The sequence below is a fragment of the Medicago truncatula genome, chromosome 7 (assembly GCF_003473485.1).
Source record: "Medicago truncatula cultivar Jemalong A17 chromosome 7, MtrunA17r5.0-ANR, whole genome shotgun sequence".
NCBI classification, from domain to species: domain Eukaryota; kingdom Viridiplantae; phylum Streptophyta; class Magnoliopsida; order Fabales; family Fabaceae; genus Medicago; species Medicago truncatula.
The window spans coordinates 516,696-533,385 of record NC_053048.1 but is presented as its reverse complement, the minus strand read 5'-3'; the positions used below and the strand labels follow the sequence as shown (position 1 = coordinate 533,385).

The 16,690-nt window shown below is 33.8% G+C and overlaps 3 protein-coding genes across 5 annotated transcripts; 1 reads left to right on the top strand and 2 right to left on the bottom strand.

The window, feature by feature from the left end:
- Positions 1-1,274: 1,274 nt before the first annotated feature.
- Positions 1,275-7,239, top strand: LOC11414149 (putative E3 ubiquitin-protein ligase LIN). 3 transcript variants are annotated; one of them, XM_013591968.3, is made up of 9 exons: positions 1,275-1,586; positions 2,059-3,392; positions 3,484-3,771; positions 3,987-4,173; positions 4,272-4,887; positions 5,295-5,439; positions 5,732-5,998; positions 6,150-6,459; positions 6,928-7,231. In XM_013591968.3, exons 2-9 carry the CDS (start codon positions 2,103-2,105, stop codon positions 6,936-6,938), a joined length of 3,114 nt encoding a protein of 1,037 aa, XP_013447422.1. In that variant the 5' UTR covers positions 1,275-1,586; positions 2,059-2,102; the 3' UTR covers positions 6,939-7,231. The 3 variants fall into 3 exon arrangements, with proteins under 3 accessions (XP_013447422.1, XP_024626378.1, XP_003621006.1); XM_024770610.2 differs by having other exon boundaries at positions 1,276-1,586; positions 5,298-5,439; positions 6,921-7,239; XM_003620958.4 differs by having other exon boundaries at positions 1,278-1,586; positions 6,921-7,239.
- Positions 7,240-7,402: 163 nt separating this feature from the next.
- On the bottom strand, positions 7,403-11,222 carry LOC11419408 (protein NRT1/ PTR FAMILY 7.1). Its single transcript, XM_003620957.4, has 6 exons — positions 10,416-11,222; positions 10,077-10,133; positions 9,876-9,957; positions 9,554-9,771; positions 8,711-9,270; positions 7,403-8,423 (listed from the first exon to the last, which is right to left on the bottom strand). Exons 2-6 carry the CDS (start codon positions 10,131-10,133, stop codon positions 7,583-7,585), a joined length of 1,758 nt encoding a protein of 585 aa, XP_003621005.2. The 5' UTR covers positions 10,416-11,222; the 3' UTR covers positions 7,403-7,582.
- A 1,213-nt stretch (positions 11,223-12,435) lies between these two features.
- LOC11405364 (inositol transporter 1) lies at positions 12,436-16,402 on the bottom strand. The gene is made up of 5 exons (XM_003620955.3): positions 16,069-16,402; positions 15,352-15,687; positions 14,908-15,015; positions 14,619-14,804; positions 12,436-13,296 (listed from the first exon to the last, which is right to left on the bottom strand). The coding sequence occupies exons 1-5, from the start codon at positions 16,291-16,293 to the stop codon at positions 12,649-12,651; spliced, it is 1,503 nt and encodes a 500-aa protein (XP_003621003.1). The 5' UTR covers positions 16,294-16,402; the 3' UTR covers positions 12,436-12,648.
- Positions 16,403-16,690: the final 288 nt, after the last annotated feature.

The window sequence follows — 16,690 nt, the reverse complement described above, 5'->3', positions numbered from 1 at the left end:
AAAACAGTAATCTGAATTTAGATAGCTCAAGCAATTCAATTCAATACATAGTTACATACCCGTGTGTAACATGATTCATATTCTTAAATTGGTTCTCAATCAAGTTGTAATTGTATATTTAACTAGTGCTACTTCAGTATTTTTTTTTGGGTACAGTGTTTTATGTTTTTAAGCAAACAATACTTCATTTGTTAAATGAATGCGAGCAATTATAAAATAGCCTATCGAATATAAGTTCAAGATGGTTTTATTTTAATTTTTAATTTAATAAGAATCTTGGATCCAGTCAATAAAAGTATAAAGACTCGGTACTCTATTCAATCTGTAACAATTGTCATCTTCTAATGATAAGACATGCAATCAATAGCGAGTTACATTGATGATATAAAACATATGATATAGTAAGAGATTATTTTATCTTTTTTTTTTTTATCAAATATGACCCAGTCACTTATATGCACATTCGTACAAATTTTATGCTACATGATGCTAATGTTGGTTGGACTCACGTTCTCCTCAAAATTATTGTACCATTACATTAAACATATTTTGAGATGCATACTGATGCAAAACATATTTTCAGATTGTATCCGATGCAATATCGATAGATGTACTTATATTCAATAGCTTCTACTTTTTTAAATTGTTTTTCTTTAGTTTTTTTTAAAGGTGACCACTTTACCCAACATTCAATAATTTAATATCGTATCATTTTTTGAATTAATTTTGCTATTAAATGTTGATGCCCAATAAAATCCAGTTTCATAACTATCTTTGTTTAATTACTATCATACAGTAGAATTATACATTCTAATCGTGTGATACAATCCAACAATTGAGTCATTAAGAATGCATCTAACATTTCTTTTTGTATTTTACTCTGTAATTTGACATTGTTTTCTTTCTTAGAGTATGAATTTTTTGATATTTCCATGTGGCAGTGGCACCTAGAAACATCCCAAAGAATAGATCCACTGCCACTGGGTTATATAACTAGTTTGGTGGGACCAGAAAGAGAAAGGTGACGGTTGATGATAGTTAGTGCTAAGTCATTCATTTTTTAGCATGTACTATAGTATTAAAAATTTAATATGATGATTTTGATATATATTCCAAAGCAACTAGACGGCCTGCAAATAGCAACACTAATAAAGAATAGAAAGAAAATTGATAAAGGGAAAGACAATGTCAACCGTCTTTGAAACATTCATTCATATGTGTCAATATCTAAAGTCTTCTCTTTCTATCATCTTTGTCTCCTTTCACTTGTCAAATGAACTCATTCTCATTCCCTTGTTGCCAGTTGTTGTTTTTTTCTTCACTCTATTTTATGTTTCTTCTTTTGTTTTCTTTTTTTCTTTCATAATCATAACCAACCAACTCCTTTATTATATAACATATATCATGTCATTCCACCAATAACCCTTCCTAATATTCCTTTCAAAACATAAACCATAAAAGTTCCCTTTTACTTTTGGTGTTTGGATTTCCATGCATACCTTTCAGTTGGAGATGTTGGTTTAGAAACTTTTATTCTTCTGGTGTTGAAACTAAAGCTTACAAAGTTACAACAACAAAAAATTCAGGTATAGTATCATATCCTCGCTATTTCATTTATACACTCAAATAATATGATTAAGGTAATCTCATTTATTTTTATTTGCCTGAAAATTATTCTTTCATTTTAGAGCTAGACTATGTTAGTTAAGATTGAATAATAGAGAGATATTGTAGCCGCTTTGCGACCTAGGCACAATTGGCCGAACTTTGAGATCAAATATTGTGTGTTCTTTATTGGTGTTTTTTCGTTTCTGTTTTCTTTTGAACATGATTAGCCTGTTCTAACGTAATTTGACTATGTTCAACGAACGACACTTCAGATTGAAGGTTTGTCAGTGTCTCATACTAATACGTAAACGACGCGTGTCATTATACTCTATTGAGTTATCAGACACCTAACACACCTTCAATCTTCATTTTTTCAAATTATTACTAGTGTCTACATATTAGTATCATGTTCAGTGTCTATGATTCATACTGTCTGATCTTTGCCTGCAGGAAGAGTTACTATTCAGTTTTGATTATAGGGGACTTCAGTATAAATGGCTTCATCTTTGGAGCAGCTTCTTGCAGAGGAAGGGTTCAAAGCAAGCAGCAGAAAAGTGCAAAGGTCAAGATCTTCTTTCCATCATGGTGCTTCCAGTGATCCACTTCACTCCTTGGAAGATAGACTCTGCGTATCATCAAGTGAAAGAATTAAAACACAGAAAGCAAAGTCTAAAACAGCCTCAAAATATCAGATTAGCAATACAAGTGACAATAAAAACATTAGATCAAGTGATAATAATGTTTTTATAGGAAATAAGTTAAATAACGAACGGTTGAAGAACAATGAATCTGAGAAGAACAAGTCTTACAATTCATCAGATAGTGATAGTGGATTTGAAGATGCTTATTCAAACCAAGTGTCTAATGTGAAAAGAGGCAAAGAAAAGAAGGAACAATTGGGGGAAAAGCCATTGAAAGATTCATATATGCTTAGACAATTTAGTGGAAATAGAAAGAACATAAAACATCAAGAAAAATCACACTCTAGATCAAATAGTAATAGCAAAAACTATGAAGATAGCAAGAACAAAAATAGCAATCATGCTATGCAATTGCAAGATGCTTCTAGTCTTGCTATTGATGAAATTGCAGTGAAAGCACTAGTTTCCATTCTGAATGGATACATAGAAAGTTTTCTAATGGATGAAGATTTTCGGTCAGCGTTGCGCCACAATTGTTTCTCCTCTTTGAATTTCATTCAACTTGAGGAAGAACACAAGTCTGAGACCAAGGTGATTACAAGTCTTGAGCAAGCAATTGAGTGCATAGAAAAAACTGCTTCTGAGGAAACTATATCTGCAACACGTCTTAAAAGAGCAACAATGCAGCTTAGCATTATTACTGGTTTGAGTTTGAATGATCTCAAGTACGGTTTTACGTGCGGGATTCAAAATTTCAAGTTATCAGCTTGTGCTCATCTTTACCTCAGTGTTGTATATTTGATCCAAAGAAAAAAGAAAGTTTCGGCGAAGCATCTTTTGCAAGTGTTTTGCGACTCTCCTTTTCAGGCGCGGGCGATATTGTTGCCTGAACTTTGGGAGCGTCTATTTTCTTCGCAACTTTCTGATTTGAAGAAATGGTATAACAACAAGGAAGGTGAAATTGTTTTAGATATACAAAACAAAGCAAGAAAGATAAAGATTCTCCAGAAAGTGTATAATGAAAATTTGGATTCAGGAACTCAATTATTTGCTTTATATTACAAAGATTGGCTCAGTGAAGGAGTAGAAACTCCAACTATTCCTTCCATTGGCATTCCATCATTATCCATTACGAGTCGACAGGTATTACTAAAATATCTCATTTATCGATAACTTGATCGATAACTTTACTAACTCTTAACCAACCATTAACCGATTTTATCTCTAATGACAGGGAAGTTCACTTGGTCATTCTTTTGAGTCTTCTAGCTCCAACGAACCATTCTCACCACAGGCAATGGTCAGCAAGAAACTTTATGATTCTTTCTTTGGTAGTAAACCTCAAGTCTATGAAGTTGAACTTGATGAGGATGAAGATAGCTTTGAAAATTATGAGAGAGGTTCTTATGGTTCGACCATCGTTAAAAAAACATTAATATATGAATCAGAAACTGTTAAATATATTGATCAAAGTACTGAAGAGTTCACTCCAAGAGTACCAGTTCATGAATTCTATATACCTGTGAGTAATAATTTCACCTTTTTGTCTATTTTTTATAGAAAATTCTTAAAAAAATAACAATCTTCCTACACTTCAATTATTTATAGTTTGATGAGTGAGTCACTCTATATAAATTATAACAATTATTTTTGTGAATGATATTCTTATGCTTGACGTAGCATTAAATTTGTTTCTGTTCTGTCCTCACATTTCACACTGTCAAAAATATTTGTCAGCGGAAAGGAACATCAAGGACAGCTGCAGAAGAATGGAAAGATAGGAATTCCAGAAATGCCACTAGAAAATATTTCTCCATAGAAACTAATTCAAACAGTCACATATTTAATGATCAACCACATGAAAAAGAAAATGAGATTTCTATCAAAAAGACGCAGCCAAATAAGATAACCTCTACTATTGATGGTAAGAAAAAGAATATGTTAACTATGTAGCTTCCTTCAGATAACAAATGGATTTTCTAGCAGATAGATAATTCATTTTACATAAAAATTTTGGTGTAGGATCATATTCTCCAAGCATACCACAGGAATTTATTTGTCCTCTGACAAGAAATATCTTTGAGGAACCGGTTACCTTAGAGTCAGGTCAAACCTTTGAAAGAAAAGCCATCAAGGCATGGTTTCAAAAGGGAAACAGAACATGTCCAGTAACAGGAAATACTTTAGAATGTGTAGTCATACCATTTAGCAACCTTATTTTGAAGCGTTTGATCGATAACTGGAAGTCAGAAGATTTTGATCGCCTTCTTGATTTTGCCTCTCAAACGTTTGAAAATTCAAAGGAAATTAAGTTAAAAAAGCGCGACGAAGATATCGTTTTCAAGTTACAAGTTCTTTTATCTTCCTTGAAAAAAGAGGACAAATCAACTTATGCTAAGCATATAATCTCTTTAGGGGTTCTTTCATTTCTCTGTAGGAGGTTTGAACAAGGAAATTTGGAAGAAAAATCTCATGTGATCGAGATCTTGTTAAACTGTATCCGATCAGATTCTAGTTGCATATATAAGATAGCAAGGGGTGTCAACAGAAAATTTCTTCTTGAGCTTCTTCACAGTAAGGATGTTACCCCAACAAAAAATGCAATACTATTCCTTACTGAACTTTTGTCAATGAAGAGGTGAGATTTTTATCAAATTTTGGTTTCTTTTTCATACGAGTTACTTTGATTATCATACAGCCAAGTGTACATCACTGATAAAATTTAATTAAAATATTATTTTGCTCAGTTATTTATCTGCATATTCTGTATCAATGTTGTCAAATAGTGGTTATAACGGCGCTATATCGTAGTGGAATTTGAACAAATCGCTATTGCTATGCAATATGCTATTTACCATAAAGTTCTGCCAGTAGTGGCGCTATATCACCATAGTATAGCGGAATTAAAAAAACCGCTATACTCTGCGATCTGCGATTGATAACACTATTCTGTATATTATAAATTTTCAGAGATTTTTTTTTAATAGAAGACCTAATATCTACTACTCTTTCGAAATATTATTTACTGGACTATTTATTTTGTAGAAGAAAGGATGTCACTTCTTTCATAAGTGGGTTGGTGGGAGAAGATGTAGTTAGTACAATGCATATTGTGCTCATGTATCTCAAGAATTCTTCTCCAATTGAAAAGCCCCTCATCGCTGTCCTCTTATTACACTTTGAACTACTGGTATGCTTAATGCATTATCTATAAGCATCTTATTTAGTATTTAATGCATTTACATAATTTCTTAGCCTTGCATGATGTTGAGGTTGTTTTTATAAAAGGGTAACATGCAATATTAACCTCTAAATATTGAACTGTCTATATAATATTTAAAGATCAAGTGATTGGCATGTTCCCTTCAATGTTAAAGAGACTTTCAATATTTTTCATATGATATTTTCTTTAACCAAACAATGAATGAAATTCAATCTCTATCTTTTGCTCAGTTATTGACTAGAACATATTTGCACTGCAGGTTGAGCAGCCTCAAAAGTTTAGCATATACATAGAGATGGCTGTGAAAGCCATTGCAGAGGCACTTGATGCCAGCTTAAATGATGACAAGGTTCAAAAGAAGTGTTGCAGAGCTATTTTAATCTTGTGTGGCCATTTTTCTTCCACTGGAATGATAACAAATAATACTAGCATCTTAAAGCAAGAAGGTTATAATAATGGTAGCTCAGAATTGAAATCTCCTAGCCTTGATGATGAGGATCAACGGCTAAATGTAACCATTTCATCGGTAAGTTTTCTTTCTTTCTTTCTTTCTTTCTTTCTTTGTTTTTTTTTTTTTTTTAATGGAAAATGTTAGTTTGTTAGATTAATATTTACTCTTGCATGAGTCACTTAATGAATGTATCTAGGATGATAATCATTTAGTTAAAAAATGACAGGAAGATGAAGAAGAAGAAATGGATGAAGAGTTCATGGCGAACTTGTTAGAATCAATGATTGGTGATGGAGAAAGTCTATTTTTGAAGACCATATCTAAATGTTTAGATTCTAGACATGTAGATTTGATGAGGGCTTGTCTAATAACTGTTACATGGTTGAGTTCCTCACTTTCTAAACAGTATAATGCTGGATTGCATCTTCCTGCTTTCTTAGCTATCATCTCTCAGCTGAAAGGAATCCTTGAAAATGGAGAACTTGAGCTCAAGGCTCTCGCATCTATGTCCTTGTTCAACTTCAGTAAAATATCAGGTTCGGCACCATCACCGTTTATTTGTGATAAAAATCTTGCTAATTTTGGAACTATTGAAAGCAATTTTAAATGTTATTCCCTCCGTCTCATTATATGCGTCATTTTAGGTAATGCACATTTCTTAAGAAAATGATTAGTTGTGTTGATTTTTAGAGTAAAATAATGCGCAAAGACTAAAATATTCAAATTAATTGGAGTGGTTGAAAGTAATGGTAGTAAAGTAGTAGTTAGGTGGACTGTTTAATTAAATAAGGACTTCATCGTAAAAAAAGTTAATAAGTGGTATATTGATATTCCAAAGTGACAAATAGGTTGAGACAATGCAATGATCGGAGTATTAAACAGAAAAAGTGTTGATGTGCATGAAAAGCCAATACTAGTTTGTAGTTATAAACATGCAATTGCATTAAGAGGACATAATTTATATTCGGTTGTATAATATCTTGCAAATTATTTGTAGAATGCAGAACACTTTTGAAGATTATGGCAGACGATATTGCTCCCCTTCTTCATGGACTAGTTGATGTATTATGGACTGCTAAGAAACTGCATGCCATTTTATATAGGGAGAATCTGTAGTACAGAATATATCTTTGCCTCCTCATTTCGGAGTTCCAATTTTGATGACATATAGACTGTTGGATAAAGTAAATGTTTCAACACTGTATATTCTATTCTAGAAAAATAAAAATGTATATTGAACTCATCAACTTCCTTAAGTTTGATCAGAATGAATAACTGTAAAATCTGTGTCTTTGTTCATGCATGGAACTGTTAAAGTGCAAACTCGTTAAGTAAATGTTTGGAATCACGGTAGCTTTTAGTTACACAATAACGATTGAAGTGTTAAATTACGATTAAAGTGCAAACTCGTTAAGTTTTTAATAGGTTAGTGTTTTCATGCATAGAACTCGTAAAGTGCAAACACGTGCAATGAAAGCATTTTGGTCGCATTAACAAATACGCAATATATTAAATGAGAAAAGAAAATTTAACATCCTAGCTACTCAAAACTAGAAATTTATCCAAAGGAAAAGAAAATTGTCCAAAGCAAAACAAGAAAGCATATGCTTTGACAAGATAGAAAGAAAACACATAAAAGCTCAAGCTTCTCTGAGTCAATCAAACATTGTCCTCTTGGCTTCCGACATTGTCACTACCTTCAATGTTCGTGACACCCTTGTACCACCGAGCACAGAACACATAGATGACAAGGTCAAGGGCACTTAGCGCTGCAATGAGGTAGAAAAACCTGTCCATGTGCCCAACATTTAAGTTATTCGGAATCCATCCAGGTTCCTCGCCTCTAGCAGTGAATATCATCACCAATTTCACCATCATGCTGCTAACATAGTTTCCAAGAGAAATTGATGCCATACAAAGTGAACTTCCAAAGCTTTTTATGCCATCAGGTGCTTGACCATTGAAGAACTCCAACTGACCCACATACATAAAAACTTCTGAAGCACCAACAAGAACATACTGTGGAATTTGACAGAATATACTCAAATTACTTTGTTTCTGTCCAGGCTGAACTTGTTTAAGCCTTTCAAACTCCGTTACACCAGCTGCAACCATCGCAAGCATTCCAATAACTAGGCCAACTCCCATTCTTTGAAGTTCGCTTAACCCCTTAGGATTACCGCTTAATTTTCCGGCCAAGGGAACTAGAACTTGGCGATAAAGTCCAGTGCATACAAGGACACTGCATATATCAAACACAGACATGGTTGCTGCTGGCAAGTGAAATTTTCCTACCTTGTTGTTCATTACATCACCTTGTTCGACAAAAAGAGAAGCCATTTGTGTGAATACAACAGAGTAAATAATAGTGCACAGCCAAACTGGTATCATTCTCAACACACATTTGGCTTCCTCAACTTGAGTTACAGTGCAAAGTCGCCATTGGTTCCCGGATTCATTCCCGTCTTTTACTGTCCGTGTTGCCGCCTTGTCCATGAATCTGCTCACCTCAACATATATATAAAAGATAAAAAATGAGTTTCAAATTTCAATAATTCAACATACAATCAGATATCTTATAAGATTTAAATAACCATACACGGACTGTATCCAGACATGAGATATCTAATCATACTATATCATAGTGACACGTAAACTATCATCTCTATGATTAGATGTCTGTATAAAACTTTCACTGAAAATGCATAGAATTAAATTCATCTTGTAATACAGATGTATATTATATATGTTATACTTGCTAGTTTTTGAATGCAGCAACATATGTACCTTATATCTTGGGAGTGAAGAATCTTTCTGCTTCCTTTGATGGCGGATACATTGCCGTCAACCTCGTAAAGTTGGTCCTCCTTGGCGGGTTCAACATTCCACTTCCTAGTGGCAGCAACAAAGACCTGGATTACTCTTATGACAGGATTGCCATACGCCTTAACATATCGATATTTTCGAGATCCTGCTAAGAATGAAATCAAGGCTATAATAGCAGAGGCTAAGGAGACACCGAAACCCAATGTCCACATACCGGTATCTTCGTAATAAACCAAAATGGTGTTGGAAAATAGTGATCCAACATTGAGTGCAAAGTAAAAGTAACTAAAGAAAGCCTCTCTGGAGTTGGTTTGTTGAATACTCTTATCATCAAATTGATCAGCTCCAAATGTTGCTAAGGTAGGTTGATGCCCTCCATATCCAAATGCAACCAAATATATTGACAAATAGAATAGGCCTATTCCCAATGGTGTTGGTTCATTGCAAACGCTATGTTCATTACCGCAACCTAATGGTTTGATCAAAAACAGCCATGATGTCAAAGACATCAGCCCCAAACCCTGCATCAATCAATGCATAGATCTTCAATTTCCATTCATTCATTCATGATTAATGCAAGTCTTCAATTTCATTTGTATTTAATTCATGATGTTTGGATAAGTAACTTAATTAAGCTATTGTAGCAAGCTATTTATATAACAAAAGATAAAATAAGTCAAACTGTTTTCATAAAGCTATAAAAAAAAAAAAAATTCATAGAGTATCCTGGAGATTTTCTAGAAATAATCTGCAAACAGTTTACAGATAAGTTGTTTTCAAAAAAGAAACATTATAGTAGCATACCAGAACAAAGAAGAGCTGAAAGATAGCGCATGTTAAGTATCTTCCCCAATAAGAATCACTAAGGAATGCTCCCAAGAGTGAAAATATGTAAACAGTTCCAGTCCACAAGCTGACATTATTAGCAGCCTCGGCACTGTCTTGACGAAGGACTCTCGTTAGGAACAGAACCAAGTTCACTCCAACTCCAAAGAATGCTAGTGTTGCCAGTGCTTGATTAGCTGCATTCATTCATTCATTTAATTTCAACTTAGTTCATTTAATTACAATTACCATGTATATATAATGATAATGATGAATCAAACAAATGATTAGCTTATAGTACCTAGCAAGATGTATGCAGTTGTCCATCCTCCTTTACTCTTTCCATCTGCCACTTCTCCATTGACATGATTTCCTTCTGTCGCCTATTTTAATTTTTTTTTTTATAAAACCAAACATATATATAATTGATGAATCCTTCAATTTGGTTGGCAAATGGCGATGTTAACGACATTCACCAAGAATAACTAACTAACTAACTAACCTCAACTACTTCAATATTGTCAGGATTGACATTGTTGGGGGGTCCTGCTGGTTCCATCTGCATACACATGCATACATACATGAAAACCATCCTTAAGATAATATTGTATTCATTCAACAGATGTAAGATTCAAAGATTGTTTGTTATCTTATTGTTGCTATACATGTAGTGACTATCCTTAAATTCAAATTTTGATGTAATTTGTTACTATGTCATAGAAGTCTCAATATAGTTGTGCATATATATTACATTATTTTCTCAGTGTTGTGTGGCATCGGACACATATTCGACTAGAGAGCTGTCGAGAACAATAAAAAACAAAAAAGTGAACCAATGAACCTTTTGCGAAATTTGGTGACAGATAAAGTGAACTCCTTTGGAATAGTGTCAGATTCTGGTGATGGAGAAGAGAAAGAAGCAGCAACCAAGAACACCAAAATGATTTCACAATAAGAACAGCATACACGAGTCTTCGTGTTGACACTTTTTGTCATTTATGGTTCAAACTTGTTTATCACTTCACTCTAAACAGCAACACTGCTTTTCTTCTTCTTAGTCTTTCTGAAACAATTAGAGAAGAGATGAAGAAATATGAATGCTTATGTTAATGTTATATATCTTTGTTTGTAACACTCCTTGTTTTGAAGGGAACTAAGCAACACTCTTTGTAAAGTTCTCTTTATAAACAATACAAATAACAAATAAAATAGTTATAGTAAACGATATATGCGGATCATAATGACTATTTAGTAGTAAGTGTAACAAACTTTCGAAAATTTAGTTATAAAAAAAAAGGAAGAAAACAAATTGAATGGACCATGGACACTTTGAAAGCTGAAGTGGTCTTGTTTCTTGCTTGATTCACGGTGAATTAATTTGGCCAAATAGTTTCTGATTTTTTTTTTTTTTGTGGATTTGGCATATTTATAGCTAATTTGTTATATGATTATGTTGTTTTACAAATGCTTATTCTTTAACAAATTTTTCCCTCTAATTCATGATTAGGCATATTTGTTTTCTTTTGAGGAAGTGATTAGGCATATTTGTTAGCTTTGAAGTCACGGAAATATCTCTATTCATCTCTTACTATTTTTTAGCATGTCACCTTTTTGAAAGTAAATTACACATGTTTTAGTTCCTTTTTTTTTCTTCTTCTTCTTCTAAATATAATATGTATTGCTTTTTATTATCTATATTATTATTATTATTATTAGTAAAGACAGACAGTCCTATAAGTTTAGCTCAGTTGATATGGATGCATAATATATGCAAGGTCCGGGGTTCGAACACTGGCCACCACCAGAAAAAGAGTAAAGATGGACACTCACATTAAATTAACAGATGCACATGAAATTAACTAGATTTAGTAAAATTATTAACACATAGAATAAAATAAACACTTGATTTTCCAATTAATGATTTTTGTTTTAATTAATTTGTTGTCAAAGTGAAAGTGTGTGGTATAATATATTTGTCGTATCAAAAATAGAAATCTAAGAGCAAATATTTTTAAATACCTTAATATCTAGTAATACTCGTGTAACGGATACTTAAGTATTTTTGTAGGAGATACTTAAGTACAAGCTTTTAGTGAGGCTTGAGTAGGCCTCACACGACAGTTATGGTGAGATGGACGGAGTCCTCCAGATTTGGAGCAGATGAAGTGCAATACAGATAGAGCTTTAATGCTTAAGGATAATTAAGTTGTGTGTGGTGAAGTAATTCGTAATGATTCGGGTAGCTGGCGAACCGGATTCTCTCGAAATTTGGGCGCCTGCTTGATTTTAATGGCAAAGCATTGGGGGATTTTGACAATACTTCAAGTGGCTTGGAATAAAGGATTTCGTCACGGCAGTAGATCTGGAGCTCATTTAAACGAGTGTCCTTCATCTCACCCGTGTGCTCCTATTGTCACCCATATCAATCGCCTTAGAATGTGGGATTGGTAAGTCGTGGTAACTCATATATAGACAGGCTAATCAAGTCCTCCACAAGGGTGTGTTCACCTCCTCGTAGAATGTGGCGGGTATTTATTTTAGTCGTTGTGTTCAATTGTAATTTGGCTTAACGGCCTTCATTTATCAAAAACAAAAAACAAACTTATAGTGGGGAAAAGGTGTAGTTATATTTTTAACAAACAAAAAAAAAAGAGTAGCTTTAACCATAAGAGCTAGGTTTTGCAACTTTTGCCAACTCCTGCACTGGACCAGTTGTTCTGTTCCAGATGCCCAATGCATTTTCCTCACCGCAATTTTCAAATAATTATGTTATTTGAACATCAAAATACAAATATAGTCTTTATCTCTCTCACTTTTTATTTTCTCTAACTTAACACATATTTCAAAAATACACAAACACCTAAAGACATAATTGTGTTTGACATCAAAATTTTGATGTCAAAATCATTTCTCATTTTCAAATGAGAAACATTGGTTTTACTTTCACTCTGTATATTTATGAAATCCGACATGCAAATAAATACATATAACAGTATAAAGTACCCAGATGCGTGTCTGGAATGAAGCGAATATTTAAATAAATGATACAATACACATCTAATCAATGCCATTACTTATGATTGACTTCCCTGCTCAAGAAGGTTCTGTGTGTTTGGATTCTTGCCCCAGGCTCTCTCCTTCCATATTAACTCCACTTCATCAAACGTTAATCCTTGAGTCTCTGGAACATACAGAAGTACAAAGAGAAATGCCACCACAGCTATAACAGCAATAATCAAGAAAGTTGAAGCAATCCCGATAGCGTCAGCAATCGAAAGAAAGCTCTCGGACACGATCAAATTTGAAATCCAACACACGGTCGCTGCCATGCCCCCACATATACCTCGATATTCTTCAGGATATATCTCTGAGTTTATAGTCCATGGAACTGGCCCCATTCCTGGCGAGAAGAAACCAATATAAAGGCCTAGCCCGATAACTGCAAGCCATCCATACACTTCATTTGTAGACGATGACTGCTTATAGAATGCTACTGACAACATTATCAAGGATGCAATCACTCCTGCCAAACTAGAAAGGGCTAATTTTTTCCGCCCTGTGTTGTCAATAAGGTAAATGCCAAGAATTGTTCCGACAGCGTTCATGCCAGCAACTATGAGGGACAGAAGAAGAGCCAACTGATTGGCATGGAAGCCAGCCATTTGAACAATGGTTGGACTGTAGTACATCACCGTGTTTATACCTGTAAACTGCTGAAAAGCCTGCACAACCATTGGATGCAATAAGGATGCATTTCACATACATAAACCGAAGTAATTTATATTCAAATAAAGAGCCTAATTCCAAAATGCATGCAACTGCCAGTAACAAATAAAGTATGGTCAAACAAGAAAGCTAATGGCCAGCCTAGAAGCTCGACTTAAAACTGAAATGAAAATATAAACATATATAAGTCATTTTTAATTTAATGGTGTTTATTTAATACAGGACAAAATGAAATAAAATGAAAAGTAGTGAAAACTTTCACCAAGTCAAAGATCAACGAAAGTATTGAGCAACAAACAATAACAACCAAGTCTTATCTCACAAGGTGAAGTCGCTTACATTACATGAATCTAATTGTGTCGTAAAGTCCTACTATTCATCAACTTTAAAGATAAACCATTTATCTATTGCTTAATGATTTGACCAACAACTTTTCTTGGTCTCCTGCTACCTTTAGCTATTAAACTATACTCCATCCGATCAATTCTCTTCACTGATACTTCTCTGAGTCTTTTCCGGAAATATTCAAACCACTTAAAATGATATTCTACCATCTTTTCTTTAAACAGAGTTACCCCTAGTTTCTCTTCAATAGTTTTATTACTAATCTTTATCTTTCTTGTATGATCACTTATGAATTTTAACATTCTCATCTTATGACTATGAATATTCTTTCTTATTGACTCTTTGTTGTCCAACATTTTGTCTCGTATAGCATTCAAGGTCTTACAACTGCACGGTAATAAATATACATAGGAGTAACATATATTACATTAGCCTTCAAATGAAACTTGTTTCTTCAATATATCTTATTTTTCATAATAAATGCTAAATTTTCTATCAATACAATTTCAGCTCCTAAAGTGAAATGTTTCCAGCATTGTGGTTTCAATTTTAAAGCTATAACCATTAGACTCAGTGCTAAATTCTCAATAATAAAACAGACCCTAAAGTATATTTTATAGAGCTTATTTTATATGCAATCATTTATAATGATGTAATCAAGCCGTTCTTCTTTAGCTTGGTGATTTCAATTGTACTCTTCTGTTTTAGAGCAATCCAACATGTCTAGAACAAGCCTATGATTTCTCACCAGTGGAATATAGAATACGGACTCTGCAATGACTCACATATATACATATGTTTTAATAAAGTAGAATATTCTAGTTAGCATGACTCACATATATACATATGTTTTAATGAATTAGAATATTCTAGTTAGCCTATTGACAGCAAAGAGCATTCATAAAGATCCTTTAATTGCGATCAAGTTATGTTCTGCAAAAAGAGTTTCTTTGTAAACATTTTATTTTATTACCAGAAGTCCTCCTCCAACAAGGAACGCCAGTCTGGTTTCTTTTGATCTGAAAACATGCCAGAATTTGATAGTACTCCTTCTTTGGCGCTCTTGTTCAGATTGAGCAGTTAGGAAATCAATTTCATCCTCTAAGCGAGACAAGTCATATATCTTAGAAATTACATCGACCGCTTCATTTTTCCTATTCTGCAAACCAAGATAGTAAAATTTTAAAATGGCATTATAGACAAGTTACTTCTGCAGTACATGTACATCTGGGACACAATTGTTGAGAAGAGCAAATTTGTACCTTTATAAATAGCCATCTTGGAGATTCGGGGAGGAAGAGCATGCAAATGAACTGGATAAGTGCAGGCACACCTGAAACACCAAGCATCCATCGCCATGTCCCTGGAACCTGCTCAAGTAAAGACCCGTTTACTTTTTAACAATATTTTGAATTTTTTCTTGATAGAGAGAATGCATTTCTTGATAAACCAAATCAAACACTGTTTTGAATTTTTTCAGAAATTTCCAAAAATATTTAATCTATATTAAAAACTTTAATAATGTCTTATCTAATGTTTTATTTTATAGGTAGAAGTAGAAAAAGCAAAAGTAAAGCACTCCTAAGAATATGAAATGTGATCAGTAAAACAAAACCAAAAAGCAACAAAATCCAAAATGAAACATGTTGATAGAAAAGGCACACATAATCCATCAAGAAGACTAACACACACACACACACACTAACCTGGGTGAAAACAAGGTTAACAAGATAGGAAACAAACTGTCCACCGGTGATCATGAGGACATTAGTGCTGACTAATGAGCCTCTGATTTCAGAGGGTGCGACTTCTGCAATGTAGACAGGAGCAGTAACAGAAGCTATGCCAACACCCAAACCAACGAGAAGACGTCCTGCTATGAGAACATAAGGATCAGGTGCAGCAGCCATGAGAATTGCTCCGAGAATAAAGATAACATCAGCTAAGAGTGTGGCCTTCTTTCTTCCATAAGCGTCATTAAGCCAACCACCAAATGCCGCACCAACAATTGCACCAGCAATTGCCATGCTAACAATTGTTTCCTGAAAGAGACACAAAAGTGAGTATCAGAAAAAGGAATGATGTAGAGCCTATTTGGATTGGCTTATTTGAGCCTATCTACTTCCATAAGTACTTGTGAGACTGGTTGGTGAGCTTATGGAATGTCCAGAAACTCTTTTAACAATTATTTCCATAAGCTCTATCTAGGCCCTGTTTGAATAAACAGGTTATTTCCAGCTTAAAGGACAATGTATAAGTTATTTTTATAACAGAAGAAAAAATAAAGTTAAATTGTTTTGGTATAAGGTATCTTAAAAAGAACTTATGAAATTAAGGTGAAAACAGGTTATAACTTATATGAAAAGAGTTTGACTTTAATAATAGCATGGTGATGGAGATGGAGATGGAGGTAGGTACGGTACCTGTAGAAAATTACTGTTTCTAACTTGAGGAAAATCATCTTTAATATACAAAAGAGCTCCTGATATGACACCGGTGTCGTAACCGAAGAGAAGACCACCAATACCGGCGACAGCAGCAAGGCCGAGAATGTAAGGATTTTTGAAGAAAGACATCTTACGATCAGGATGCATATCTAAGTAACCTGAACTTCCCGGTGTCGACTGCATAGCTATCGGAACCGTCATCTTCTGATTTCAAATCTACTACAGAGACAAATGATTGATTATAGTTGAACGCACACAACTGAAACTGAGAAGAAGCACTAAATGAATTATTATTTTATTTATTTAACATAATAAATAAAATGGGAGGCAATGATATTTTTTTCCAAAAATTGAGCACGAGATTGATGTGATGTATGAGACAGCTGTCAGCTGTATAACCACTTACCGACGTGTCTTCAAATTACTTACTGGATCGATAGATAATCCATCTCAATCATCAACAATAATTTCATTACGACTTTCTTTCTTTTTTTTCTCATTCTCACTCACGTCTTCCATGTTTTTCTTTTCTCCTTCTCTCTTAAGGTTGGCAATGAACCGAATCAACTCGATTATAGTTCGACATTCAACTCGATAT